This window comes from Coturnix japonica, chromosome Z (assembly GCF_054131305.1).
Source record: "Coturnix japonica strain WE chromosome Z, WE-NBRP24, whole genome shotgun sequence".
Taxonomy (NCBI): domain Eukaryota; kingdom Metazoa; phylum Chordata; class Aves; order Galliformes; family Phasianidae; genus Coturnix; species Coturnix japonica.
The window spans coordinates 51165034-51179457 of NC_140702.1; the positions used below are offsets into that span (position 1 = coordinate 51165034).

Below are 14424 nucleotides of genomic sequence, written 5' to 3' on the forward strand. Positions count from 1 at the left end.
TTGCTGCAGGCAGCAGTGGAGCCCATGGCCTGGCTGGGTGTGTATAAGTCAACTTCAGTCCCTGGGAACCGGTTTTTCAGTGCCGCAAGGAAACACACCCGAGGCAAACCAAAGGCACCTCCCTCTGCACGGCTGCATGGGGCCCCTTCCTGCAGGTGGGGAGGAAGAGGAGCTGACAGCCGCAATGAAGGGGCTGAGCCACCTTCTTCGTGTCAGGGAGGACACAACGCGTGGAGATGCAGCAGCCAACCACAACAGCTGTGAGTGTGTGGGGACTAATGTCAGGTCTAGCTTTCAGTCAGCGTATCCCATAGGGAAATGTGAAGCTGTAGATGTGAGATCAAGATCTGGGGTTTGTTGCAAACATCTTCCAAGAGTCTGGCCTGCCTGGCACCGTGCTGTAAATGCGCTCCTGACCTTGTCTGAATGGGCTCGCTGGGTTTAGCCACATGCTTGAGCACATGGAAAGTTTCACAACCGAGTCACACTTCTGTGCTGGAGGGGGACACACAGCACTGGGAGGAAGTTCTGGTCTCATTGCACACAGGGGTGTGACTCACCCTGATGGCAGAGTTGAGATCGCAAACTGGTCTGTTACAGAACAGTCAGCTATGGCGTGGGCTGCAGATAGTGAAAACGGGTTATTTGTGGAGACTGAACAGTAATTATTAAGCCCCACTGTGACCATGTCCTGTGATTTCAATGTGATAATCACTGAAATCTGCTCTGGGCCACGCTTCCTGTTTCCAGTCTTGCAATAAGGGTAGATGAAGATAAGCAGTGAATGAAATATCACCATTGGATGCAGTAAGTGTTCTGCTCGTGACTTCTTTGAAACTGAAATAGGATTGTTTTATCAAAACACTTGTGGTGCTGCAAAACCTCTATGTTAGCCATTTTGCTTATAATAACATAAAAGCGTCTACTTAAACAGAACAGAACCCCTTACAGTGGAATACGACTTGAATGTGAAGAAATTCAAATTGAAAGCATTTCAAAATCTCACTTTTCTGTAAGGGGGACTTCCTGTTTTCTGACCAATAATTTCTGCATCTTTTTACTTCCTTATCCTTTTAAAAGAGGAGACAGAGTGGGACATTCAGCGCATTAAACTGCAATAACATTACAACTGCACTCAGTCCTGATATGCGTTGTGTGCAGACAGGAGTGCCTGTGAAGGAAATCAGCTGACAAAATTAGTATTTTTGGTTAGTTCAGAAGAAAATGTGACAATAAAACACAACTACTTTAATGAAAACTCTAGGGCATTCAGTCAAACTGCTTGGAAGAAGCCAAGGAAAATGACCCCTCCAGAATAGACTGAAGGCTGCAAAAGGGTGGCAGATTGCTGCGGGTGCTTGAAAATCAATTGAGGGTAATAATGCAAGGACTGTGAAATTCTGGATCTCAGCTTAAGAAGAAAGCTTCCTTAAATCTATGGTCTGACAGCTCTCTGCTCTTGTAATTTCATGCATGAAAATAAATCATTTTGCAAAAGCAGTAGAAGACTGTGCATAAAGCGAGCATAGTAATGCACCTAAATTGCTGCTGTTCTTAAGTCCCAGATTAAGATGTATTAAGAGAGGGGGGCTGTTAAGAAACATCGTGTCCTGAGCAAACAAAAAGTCTCATTTTAAAGATGTGCATCCAGTTCATGACTTCCAAACAGGAGAGGGGGAGTCAGTCATTGATCCTTTATCAGAGCTAAAACAAAGCTTGTCTTGCTGCACCAGTGCATTAACAAAGCACTGCTTTTTCTAGTTTCTTGAAGGCAGTAAACTGCTAGGATCATTCTTGAAGGCCCTGGAATGTAACAGTGCTCATCTCTGCATCTACATGTCTTATATCTTCATTGAAGTGTTCACCAGCAACCAATGGGAATGAATACGGCCAAACTAACTGCAGTCATCTGGTGCCCAAAGTTCTGTTTCCATGCTTGCTTTGAAGTAGATATCCTGCAACCAACAAAATCTGCCTTGAAATCTATTGCGAAGGCCTATAGAAACATTACTATTTAACTATTCCAGTCCAATGGTACATTTTCATTTGTGAGTGCTTTCTTATTTTGTAAAAGGAAATCTGTGATTACAAGAGAATCTGGGAGGATGCTTCTGTGGCACGAGATGCTCGTGTAATGTCATATCATAGGGAAGCTGGAAAGAGTTTAATTAAACCATCCAGTTTAATTTCTAGCATTTTGGTCCATTCCGCTGTGGTTACTCCACTGAGATTGTAATTGTAGATAATGTGTAGGATTCAATTAAGTGAATGCCATACCAATTTTCTGTGGTATTTTTCCATTTTCTCCAGTCATACAGCCACAAGCTATATCTCATTAGATGTTAATAAATCTAGACGAGAGAGCCCTGAGGAACAAATTTCTGCTGCAGCTTCTGGTTCAGCAGAGGATGCCACTCTCTTTATTGCTACCATTAGACAAGTGGCCTTCCAGCTTTCAGCCCAGAATATTCTAGGCAGAAAACATCCAGGTGATGAACTTCTTGAGTGCGATATGCTACTAAATTAAGAATATCTCAGTGCATTTGATACCTTCATTTCTCCCAAGTACTGAACTAAAATTTAAGGCAGAAACATGCTGGTGGAGAAATATTCTTGCCTCTAAATTAGCTTAACTGGTTCTCAGACTCTGGGATTTTATTTTCCAACTAAACATTAAATGTTTTGTTACAGCAATCCAAATGTATCCTGCATCTACTTCAGCCAACCAAACAGATGTTCATATTTTGCACTAAGGCATTAAAGCCAGATCTCGGCTTAATAGTAAATTCCTCACTGTGTCCAAATTTTGGGTTCAAATTCAACCTTCTTTTTCACCTCCTCTTTTTTTTGGGGGTCCTCTAAACCACTTGTTCCCAGCTGAGGCATATTGTTGTGTCATCACTACACATCTTTATGTATTTTGGTGGTATGTTTTGTTGTAGAATAGTGACTTTTCCTAGAACAGGACCTAAGTGCTGCATCTCATCCTGTTCACTGTTGGGCTTATAAAAGGTCTTGAGACCCATTTAGATGGCAGGAACTTCACAAATGAACCTCTTGTTCCTGTGAGCAGAGTGAATAATAACAGTCTGTGATGTGAAAAGCCCACTTCTGTTCTCACTTAAAAGCTGAGACGAGAAACATCAGCCAGGTGTCTCTAGAGGGGAAAAAGTGCAGTCCTGAAATGCTTCTATGATGAGAAAAAAGTGATTCATAGAGGGTGTGAAACCAGGACAAGTACCAGAAGGTAAGAATAATATATGTCCCTTAAATTGGGTATGGCTATATATATTATATATATACATATATATTTATTATTTTATTTTCATGTGCCATGCATTTCCACAGTACTGCCAGATGAGAGAGAATTTCAGCACGCAGCTAAAATGAACAATTTGGAAACCATGGAAAAGCTGTTTAAGAAGAACCTTAATATAAATGCGGTGGATCCTGTGAGTACAGCGTGTCAGAAATGTGATGCCTGTGGGGGTTGCGTGGTCTAAGCTCCGTGTGCTGGTGCTGAATGAGATGTGGTTAAGTAGTGTTCCACATGTCCTGGATGGGCTGAAGAGTTTCATACCACGTAACTCTCAGGTTTTTTAGTTTAAGGGCTTCTGAAGGGCGGTCACTGCTCTAATAGGGACTGTCTTCCTCTATAGTTAATTCTTTGAGTTCTGCATCTTTCAGAGTGGGAAGGCTTAACCCCACAGTCACTTTGAGAGTGAATTTGTGCTGCTAACAGCGCAGACTTCAGATGGTGGTATGAAGCGTTATTGCTCAGTGCACGCAGAGCCACAGAAGCATTCTGCCACAGCTTCTGTGTGAGATCAGAGTCCAGATTAAATAGACAAAAATGCATTTCTTACACTGACAGAACCTAAGGACACGACATTCACAGTGTCAAAAGTAGAGCTATGCATTGGAGGTCATTACTTCCTCAGGGTAAGCTTCTCCAGAAGAACTACAGTGTTCCCATCCATTACATACTTCTATAAATACATAGCAGGTGACTGTGGAACCCAGCCACAACTTTTTGCTTTCCAGAAGTCAGGAAATTGAACTAAATACTGTTCCAGTCCAGTACTCTGAATCTTTACTCTTGTCCTTAACTCTATAGTACAAGATTTACTAGCGGAGCTGCTTGGCTGTTGTGCATTGACTGATGCTCCTGGTGGGGACTCAGCTTGTGCTGCCAAAACAGCTCTTGCATTTATGTTGATTTTTTTCCACTGGCTGTGCTTCCAAGCCAAATAAGTGAGTCTGCCAAAAGCCGAGTTCTGCTGATAAAACTATTTCTGTGTAAGAAGCTTTTCCTGGCACAAATCCCACCTGTTTGTCTTTAACTTGTGAAGCTGTGGGTGAAGAGCAATAAAATGAAACAGCTGATCTGCAAATCCAAACTGACTTTTAAAATTAATTGTTTAAGTCACATATGGAAACTCTAAGTGAATTACGTTAAACCCAATTACGGCCCCTGTAATTAAAGGGAAATTCTTTCCACTGTGGTTTAATTCATTTTAACCAGCCCATTTTAAGTTCACACTGTCAGCTACTGTAATGAAAATTTGTTTCTGATAAACCCTGCGCTGATTCACCTGTTAAAAATCACTCACTGTTTGCAAGGAGGGAGGCTTCATTTGCATCAGTAATGTCTCATTCTGTGAAGGTCACTCAATATTGAGAGAGGGAGGAATCCTGTCTTGTGCTGCAGGCATGCAGAGTAAAGGGAATATGAAAAGCGGAGATAATTGTACGCTAATTGTCTAGATAATAGACCTCAGCTTTTCATATTGAATGGTGTAATAAAGATGTTTCAGGCACTGCATGCATCTCCTCTGGGCAGCATGTGATGACTTTGCCCCACTCTCAGTGCATTTCAGAGAAGGGGTTGTGTTGCCATATGCAGTTTAACTTCAGTGAATGAACTGTTCTGGTTCTCTATTATGAATTTTTATAATGATCAATATGTAAATGATCTCCAAAGGAACAAAAATAATGATGCAGACCAGGCTGCCGGCGCTTACTATTCAAATGTATACATATGCTAACCACGATAATTATTTACAATCAAATAATTCAGAACTCCTGACATTTACGTACATTATGGATCTGATAGCCAAAGCTTTGCTTATTGCAGCTGAAGCGCACTGCGCTGCATTTTGCTGTTGCAAGAAGTCATACCTCTGCAGTGGATTTTCTGCTCCATCACAAAGCCAGAGTTGATATGGCAGATCAGGTGAGTTCCCCTGTCTCTGTGGCAGCTTCGTATTCAATCACACTTGTATGCGATTAACATAAAAGCCAATTGTATATCAAAACAAACTCTGAAAACAAACATTAGTTCCGGGTTTCAGTGGGATTCCAGAGAATGACTGTGTGCATTCCCTTCCTCCACTGCTTTGTGAGTGAGCAGCTTAATGCAGAGCTGTTCTGCAGCCTCCAGGACTTGAGGAGCTGAGCAGGGTATGGTTCAGCTTTTCCTTGGGCCCAGTGGGGATTCACAGTGCAGGATCTGATTCAGACTTTAAAATCAAATGTATGACATGTTATTAATAATCGGACTACGCAAAGTAGGAGTTTTCCAGTGAACTGTAATCATTTCCAGAGAACTTATTTCTTCAGTTATTTACTTACCTATCTATCTATTTCATCCTGAGCAATGAAATCAGATGAGTCACTCACCTTTTACTTTCCCTGCTTGCCTGTTTCTCCTTAGCCTCCATATGCTGCAGTGTTTACACTGTGAGAAAGAAACATTCCAGGCTGGAGGAGTGGGCAGGAGGGAGAAAGTTTCTGTGTTACTCTGGGTTGGAATGCAAACAAGATGTGAGAGGCTGTGCCAGCATCTGGTTTCGGTGCTTGTTCTGATGAGCAGTTAAGCCACCTGCTGTCTGTCTGCTCTAGTAGCTCAGGTTCTTGTGCTGCCCAGCCAGTGAACACTCACATACAGAATTAAGGCTCTGCTGCTTTGTGGAAAACTGTTTTGCAGTGACTCTCTCCTATGATTGTTGATGCTTCCAAGTGTAATCATAGGCCTTGGTAGGATGCATTGAAGCCAGCTTTGAAATACGGATCCTCACTCTGTGCTGAAGTTCTCTTAAACACTCAGAATCTCACTCTAATGAAAGACTGCAGTTTGGTTACTGGCTGGGTTTAGTTTTTAGGTGTTGCTAATGATATTTGTTCAATCAGCATTAGAAATGCTCCATCATAATTAGCTCACAGAGCTTAATTATTAAGACAATGTGTATTTTATTTGACAGAGGTTCGTCTACTCTTTGGAAACCAATTTGATATTGTAGTGGGTACACATAAGGGTGAACATACTTCAGTTCCATGTTAGTTTCTGACTTCTTTTTATATTAAGGCAGGACTGTACACATTCTTAATACAAGAAGTAAGCTGACAGAAAACACAGAGTAGTGGCTTTATCAGCATTCTCCTCCACAGGGGTACATGTTTCATGTACTCAGCCTGGCTTCTGACCTGGAATTGCTGAAGGCCAGTCTTGCTAGTGCAGGCTGAAGCAAAGAAGCCATTCAGCCTTTTCACTGTCCTCTGTCTCCCACTTGACTCAACAAAACTCCCAGTTCCCCAGTCTTCCTTCTGTCATTGAGGTATTTGTGGAAAACCTTTTTGTTGCCCTTAACATCCCTGGACAGGTTCAATTCCAATTAAATACACAAGCGTGTCCAGCCAAAGCAATTCATGGTTGCAACATTTTTTTTTCTATAATCCTCTTAGATGACTTAATGTATTTCTATGTTGCATTTACATAGACGATAAAGGGTAGGTATGATGCCTCTGATGTTCTACAGGATCTTGATAGACCTCCTGTAAGGCTCTTATGGATTAAGGCTTGGATTACAGACAGAAGTCAACCTACTGATTCCTCATTTCCAGGAGAGAAAGTGGGAGAAGAGCTGTGAAAGAATTGCTCGCTCCCTTTTGCTGCCTTTAGATTCCTCTATTTCTTAGATTCGGGTGCTTCTAAGTTAGATTTCAAGTGTCTTCCTTCACTGGAGATGCCAGATCTTCTGCCAAGAAGAGAAAAAGCCTGAACTTTTAGGGTAATTTAAGTGAGGTGAATTCCAATCACACTGTCAGGTGACAGTGCTGATCTGCTGGAGCCTGTGGAGCAAAACCAACCCATACGCTGTATTAATCAAGAAGATTAAAATAAATTTGACAGAAGGGATTTTGTTTGGTAATTTCTGCCTTTTTAACTTCTTTTTCTTTATTTATTTTTTTAAAAGCATGGTCTGACAGTGATCCATCTTGCAGCTTGGACTGGAAATCTCGATATAATGAGGAAATTAGTTAAAGCTGGTGCTGATCAAAGAGCAAAGAATGAGGTGTGTTGATGACAGGTTTTTACCAACTCTAATAATGCTGATGGTGGGAAATGATCAGGCCTGCACTTAGGTTGTTGCTTGTGGTTTTTCAGGAAGGAATGAATGCGCTGCACTTTGCAGCACAGAACAACAGTGTTAAAGTCATTGATTATTTTCTCCAAGATCTTCATCTGACTGACTTGAACAAGCCCGATGGGGTACAGTATGTGCTTTTCTCTCTTCTTTAATGTCACGAGGAAACTTGTGGGCAAACCGATCTATATAGCCATATAGCTGTGTTTACAGAGTTCAGATTGAGTGTGTTAAGCCATAGAGATAAGTCATTAGTGCCTGCTTCTAACAAAAGATGCCGATGAATAATTTAATAGGGTGAGTAATTCAGAATATTTTGAGCCCATTTTGCACCTCATTTGTTACCATGTCCAATCAGACTGCAAATATTTTCTTCAGAATATGAAAGAGGTATTTTTTATTTTACACCACAGAATTTCCCTTTTTAAAAGAATCTTCCCTTTTCTTGTATATACCTCTGATATATAAATGTTTCTTGTATATACCTGCTTTCCTGTGACGCATAAATGTTTATGGAGAGTAATACGCACATATATATGCCATGTATCTGTTAAGTTGAGAAGGCTATTTTTCTTTTCCATAACAATGTGTTCCTTTCCAAATTGTTTTCTAGAAAGGCAGAAAGCCATTTCTTTTGGCAGCAGAAAGAGGCCATGCTGACATGATAAATAACCTGGTAGCTCTAAATCTGTTTACGACCGAAAAGGATAAGGTAATGGTTTCTTTATTTGCTTGTGGGATATTACTTTGTTTTAATACAGTTAACTACACAGCAAAGCAATGCGAACAAGTTGTGCCATGGTGCCGGCAGTGATATATGTTGGACCGACAACTACACAGGGTTGATGGTTTGTCAGTAATTAAGGAAGGAAACTGGAACTCCTGGCCTTGTTGCTGGGTATCTTTCCCTTCTTTTTGCTGGTAATACACTGTAGTTAGACCTAGACCATAAAGGTCACAACTGCATGCATGAGGAAAGACTCCCTTCAGATTAGCCTGGCTCTTGTAACATGATGTGGGACTCCCACCTCCCTCTTATAAGTAGCAGAGAAGCAGAAGGACAAACAGCTCTGTGTTTAAGTGCATGCTGTTCTTAATACTTTCAGTTTATTCTGTGTTTTAAAGCATCTCCTTTGACATTTTAATTTCAAGGAGGGGAACACAGCCCTACATCTGGCAGCTAAAAATGGCCACAGTGAAGCCGTAGAGATTCTGCTCCAACACTGGGATGAAATAAATGACCTCAATCAGGTGAGGACATAAATTACCAAATGAGGTAAAGTTAGAGCTTCGGGAAAAACAAAACACCAAGCAATTAAAATTAACATTTTAAAGGTGTAGTTCTTCCAATGAATGGACTTCATGAGTTCTGCTGCTTTCCCGGTGTGTCTGTATCCTGTTTCATTGGCTCTGCTCCATTAGATTCGGCTCTACTCACACCTTCCATGTCTCTTGCTCTGTCCTCTGTTCCTCATATAATGAGTTTCTCTCATTTTTATTTATTTTTTTTCTGTGTGCCCTGTCTATTAGTAGAAGGAAATAGGCCAGGAGTAAAAGATACCCACTCCTCAGCAAAAGGCTAAAATGCTGATGGGCACAGTGGCTTTCTTTTATCCAGCTACCTTTTCTCCTCTCCTCTCCACTTCTTTTCTATCTATGCAGGGCTGAGGCACAGAAATCCTTTTAAAATGTGAAGCTCTTATGGTTCCAAGATTTGCCTAATAAAGGTGTTTCTTCTGCACTCAAACCTTGTGCTGCTTGGCCATGGCTAATGGAGTGAGTGACTTGCCTGCTGGAAGACATGGCACTGGACTGATGTAAACTAGCACTTATGGTGCTGTGATGGTGCTGTTGACTGGTGTTGAGTGGCAGCAATTGCTTCCCAGCATCGTTTCTGTGCCTGAAGTTGTAATGTTCTCTGGAAATAGTTATTTGTATTGTACAATTTGTCTGCATATACAGGCTTAATTGTCATCCATCTCAGTTGTTCATGTGTTACTATTTTATTGAGGTATTAGTTTTGGAGCACTCAGATTCTATTCTCTTGTGGCCATCTTCCCTTTTCTATTGAGGTGGTTGACTGATCGAGATAATCTGTTTAGTTTCATAACGTTATAGTCTTTATAATCACTTGGCATAAACTGGAATAGACATTTTTTTCTCTGTTGATCTAGAATGGAGAAACTCCATTTTATTTGTCTGTTGAAGGAGGCAACGAAAAATGTGCCAGACTCCTCCTGGAAGCAGGGAGTGACATCGATGTCGTAACTCACGTATGTATGCAGAGTGCCTTCATCACACTGCTGTCGGCTCAGCCCGGGATGTGGGGAGGGCTTTATCTTCTCTCTTCTGTGTGTATTGGCAGTTTCTTTGCTTTGATTATTTTTTAGGGAATGGTAAAAGCTACAATGAAGTTGGGGATGGAGATTATGTTAATTGAAAAGAACTTGTTTAGAAGACTAGATAGAATAATGTTTTAAGGCTTTTTTATTTATTATCAACTCAATAGTAAAACATGTGTCTAGGAAATCTAAGCAAGCTGGATAACTAAAAAGCCTCGTTTTTGGCAGCTTATATTCATGAACTGATGACAAATCTTTTCCTTCCCACATCTGGTTTCTGGACTTGGATGTGTTAAATGTTTTCATCTTGCCTTGCAAAAGTTTGCAGGGATGTTGTGATTCCACCAGAGAGTTTGCTTGTTAAATTGGAATTAAGGGAACATATTGGAAACATTTTCTATGGTTTTTTGGGTCTTTTTGTGTTTTTTTTTTTTCCCCTTTAATTAAATAATGATTTTAAATGTGTTTATGTGACTGCAGCTGCTTGTTAAAGGACAGACTGGGAGATGTGTTGTAGTCTGTCCCTCAGCAAAGCTGAGGATGCTGAATTAAATGCTTGTCAATAGAGTGAAAGGGACCATGGGGTACTGCTTCTTCCTTTCCCAGCATGTTTGTTGCATTGCACTGACAACGGGAAGTTCCTTCAGTATTCATTAAAATATGTTGCTGTTACTGATTGATTTCTTCACTTCAAATGGAAGTGTTTTATTTTGGGAGGAAAGAGGTATATAGTAACACAAACGTGAGTGAAACACTATTCTGTCTTTCTGTCTGCAGGATCTTATCTTTTTTGCCAGCAACAGAAATGTGAATTTTTGCTATCTATAACATTTCTTTCAGAACAACAGCAACGCATTGCAAGCTGCCATTCAGAATGGACATCAATCCTTGGTCACTTTTCTTATTGATAAGAACATTAATCTGGTCCCTAAACCTGAGGTGAGTGTATGACAATGTTTGATGCTGGTGTTCAGCATCCCCGTCCCCTGTCTTTCCTTGAATGAGGCTGAGTGGTTCCTTTGTTATCTTTATCACACATGCAGGACTTGGACTTTGTGACATATCTACCACTATTGCTTGCATGTTGTATCATGCCTTTGTAATGATTTACTGTAAATATCAGCCTGCTTTTGTGCTGGTTGCTTTGTTGGCTTTCTGAAGCCAAAACAACTCATAGAACTGTAACCTGGGTTTTGTAAATATTTCCTGTGCAGCTCTGCGTGAGAGCTTTATTTATTTCTCTATAGCCCTAAAGAAATGGTTGTGGTTTATACAGATACTAATGAGCTGGTTGCTGGCACTGGTGTGGAATTAGTTTTTAGCTGTATTTAATGAGAAACTGATGAGTCACAGGCTCAACAAGAAGAGTGATCTTGCCAATCTAACGGTTGAATTGTGACTGGTGTTGGAACAGTGCCCCGGTTATTTGCATGAATAATTACCCAAATACAAGAACTTAATTTCTTCCTCAGGTTATTATGAAGAATAACTATGGCAGCACTACGGTACAAGAGTTTATTTCTGGAAAGTAGGTTCTGGCAGCTGTATACCCAACTCAGAATTATTCCATCTCTGAAGGAACAGAGCAGGGGCAATTCCAATGGGAATATCTTTCTTCTTTGAATGAACCTGTAACAAATGCACCTGAGTATAACAACCTCTTGTTTTCCCTTTGCAGCAGAAGAATTCCCCTCTCCATTTAGCAGTCATCAATAATCATCTGCTGATAGTGAGAAAACTCTTGGAAGCGAATCATGATATAAACTTCTTAAATCACGTAAGGAAAATGGGGATTTGGAGCTACTTCACTGCTGAGTGGTGACTGTGTGGGTACATATTGTTAGTCACAGGCACAATCTTATTTGCTACTGCACTGTAGGCATCTGGAATACTTCCCTGTCAGTGCAAACAGTGAAGAGCAGGACATTTCTTTGTGAGCAGGAAACAGATCACTGGGCTGCTGAGCTCTCCAGGGCACATACCCTTGCTTTCCTCATGGCTTTCCATGGAAGGATAAATAAACAGGTTTGATTTGGGTGAACGTAGCTGCATGAAGACTACAACTACAAAACCTCGATTGCAGACCTGAAGATTAGACTGGAAGCTGAATGTTCATATAGCTTTACTGTCTATATAAGGGCTTTGCCTTTATTTTATAGGTTTTTTTTGTTTAGTTTTGTTAGTGTTTTATTATGCTTAAAGGATTATTGGACCCCTTATTCAGCAGGTGGACTCCTGTTCTACCTTTCACTCCAAATCACCAGAGTGTGGTGGGGCAGGTTAAGAAAGAAGCCCTGTCATGGACTGCAGTGCCATGTTTGCTTGAAAATCATTGATGTCCAGTTGTCTTCACATGAATCTCAGCTGGGAGAGGTTACTTGAGAGGATAATATGGGGGTTGGCACTTGCATGTAACATTGAACCCCAAAATCTTATTTTCATTCTTTTTGGTATTTTCCAGTCTGGGCCTTTTCTTGTTGTGAATCTACTGTAGATTCAGATTATGTGCATTTTTTTCTTCCATGTGGAGTTTGGCTTATTGTATTTATTTGGTGTTATTAATTGCAGAGGCAGGAAACTCCCCTACATCTGGCTGCTGATCTTGGCAATGTGGAGATGGTGGAAATGCTGCTGAAGGCGGGTTGTGACCTCAAGATCACGGACAGGGTAGAGTACCATCCTCATGCACGCGTGGGTTACGTGGCTTTATTTTGTTTTATGACCTCCTTCCCAGAAACACAGGAAGCACGTGTTTCCAGTCATCCTTCATGGAATGAGAGCAGCCACATGTTCACTCTTACAAAGGAAGCTCACATTTTATACTGCCTTACCTGCAGCTTGCAGGGATCTGGAACAGCTTAGCAGAGAAGTTACTTTTGAGTTCAGATATGATGGAAGTACGACACTGACAAAAATGTAGGTTTTTAGTTGTTTAGCTGCTTAAATTTCCATGCACAAAACTGTCCTGGAGCAAAGCTTTATGAACACAACGTCACCTGTTTGTTTTTTGGTAGCCTGATGTGAAGCTGGGGATGTCTCCACTTGGTGCAGGCCCACTGAAGAGGGCTGATTATGGAGGGAAATGTGGAAAGCCATTGAGCTGCCCATCTAAGTGTTGATAGCTGAGGTGGGCTCAGAAGGACTGAACAGTCCTCCAGTATGGGATACAAGCACAGAAAGAACGGGGTGCTGTCAACACAGATCACTTGTTTCTTCTGGTCTATCCTTGTATATATGAGATCCTGGATTCACTCTCTCTGCTTTCAGCATGGAAAAACTGCACTTGCCGTGGCTTCAAGGAGCAATTATGCCCTCATTGTAGATATGATCATTAAAGCAGAAAGATATTATGCCATGAAACAGGTAAGAGACATCATGGAAACACAGAATCATAGAATGGCTGGGATTGACAGGGATCTTAAAGGCCATCCAGTTCATTTTCCTGTGTCATACTTTACACACAGAGAAAAAGGGTGGAAAACATTCTGACCCAAATTCAAAGTAGGCCACCAGCATCTGGCTGCAGAATCTGCAGCCGATGAGTGGAGCTCAGGCACCTGCCTTCCATTTACTGGGAAGCGCTCGGTGGGAGCTCCCTCTTCTGTTCCTCCTGTGTTAATTGCTGAAAGGAAAGGGAACGGGAAAGGGGCAGGCAACGTAGGGAAGGGAGGACAGGGTTTATAATGACCTCAGGCTGTCTCAGTTTTTAAATTTACTCTGCACTCGGCATCTTTGCAAAGATGAGGTGTTTGAGTTTTAATATAATACCAGTTAAAGTCCCCAAGTTGTCTCAAATGCTGCCTGCAGTATTTATAATACACTGAGCTGCCTGGTCAGCTGTGACAAAGCACTGGTTAAAAAACACAATGTCACACACAGGACTGTGTGAAAGGCTCTCTTGTTCTCTCATCACAAAATATGCCGTTATTTGCTGTCGTTGTTAGGCACATCCAGGTCACAGTGATGGCTGGTCAGACTCTGATTTGTCCTTCAAACAAGATCACAGCGCACAGACCAAGCAGCTCCGTTCCTCCCTGTGGAATCTGGCTTATAATCACTTAAAACCCCAGGAATGGAAAATGCTGGCCCTGTTCTGGAAGTTCACAGATGAGCAGATTAAAGCTATTGAGGAACAGTGGACAGGTAACAGCAACGAGTGGGATGGATAGACTCAAGTTATACCAACGATGTTAAAGCATGTGCCTATTTTAAGATGTATTCATGTTGGATTTATTTATTAAGCCTCAGGATAACAGTTTATTTCCTTATTAATCTTAACCTTTCTGTCTCGGTTATCCTTTTGCTTCTGGACAGGGATTTTAAAAGCCTCTTGGAACTGTAAAAGATAAAAGCACAAAACAGCACTTTTCCAGCATGTCCAACAGGGAAATGATTTGTGTATTCCACAGGGAAGAAGAGTTATAAAGAACACGGACACAGGATGCTGCTCATCTGGTTACACGGCGCTTTGCTGTCCTGTCAGAATCCTGTCAAGCTTATATTCAAAGACTTGGTGGAAGCAGGATTTCAGCATTTAGCTGGTAAGTTGTTTTGTGGCATTTACAGAAGTGCCTGCGCTGGGATTGGTCAAGGAAGAGAGGTTAAGCAAGACAGGTTTTCTGAAGGAAGAGAAACACACACACTTTGCTTCCTTC

The 14424-nt window shown here is 41.3% G+C and overlaps 1 protein-coding gene across 5 annotated transcripts in view; it reads left to right on the forward strand.

The window, feature by feature from the left end:
* Positions 1-14424, forward strand: part of ANKDD1B (ankyrin repeat and death domain containing 1B) — a 15579-nt gene continuing 1155 nt past the window's right edge. Inside the window, exons 1-14 of one of the 5 annotated variants that reach the window (XM_015848827.3) lie at positions 1-260; positions 3349-3452; positions 5138-5236; positions 7257-7355; positions 7448-7552; positions 8041-8139; positions 8580-8678; positions 9602-9700; positions 10610-10708; positions 11448-11546; positions 12338-12436; positions 13037-13132; positions 13714-13912; positions 14179-14310. In XM_015848827.3, coding sequence (XP_015704313.2) covers positions 137-260; positions 3349-3452; positions 5138-5236; positions 7257-7355; positions 7448-7552; positions 8041-8139; positions 8580-8678; positions 9602-9700; positions 10610-10708; positions 11448-11546; positions 12338-12436; positions 13037-13132; positions 13714-13912; positions 14179-14310 — 1552 coding nt within the window. In that variant the 5' untranslated portion in view covers positions 1-136. Of the gene's footprint in view, positions 261-3113; positions 3248-3348; positions 3453-5137; positions 5237-7256; positions 7356-7447; positions 7558-8040; positions 8140-8579; positions 8679-9601; positions 9701-10609; positions 10709-11447; positions 11547-12337; positions 12437-13036; positions 13133-13713; positions 13913-14083; positions 14311-14424 lie in introns of those variants that run through there. The other 4 variants (XM_015848828.3, XM_032441330.2, XM_085528182.1 and 1 more) reach the window with 4 other exon arrangements.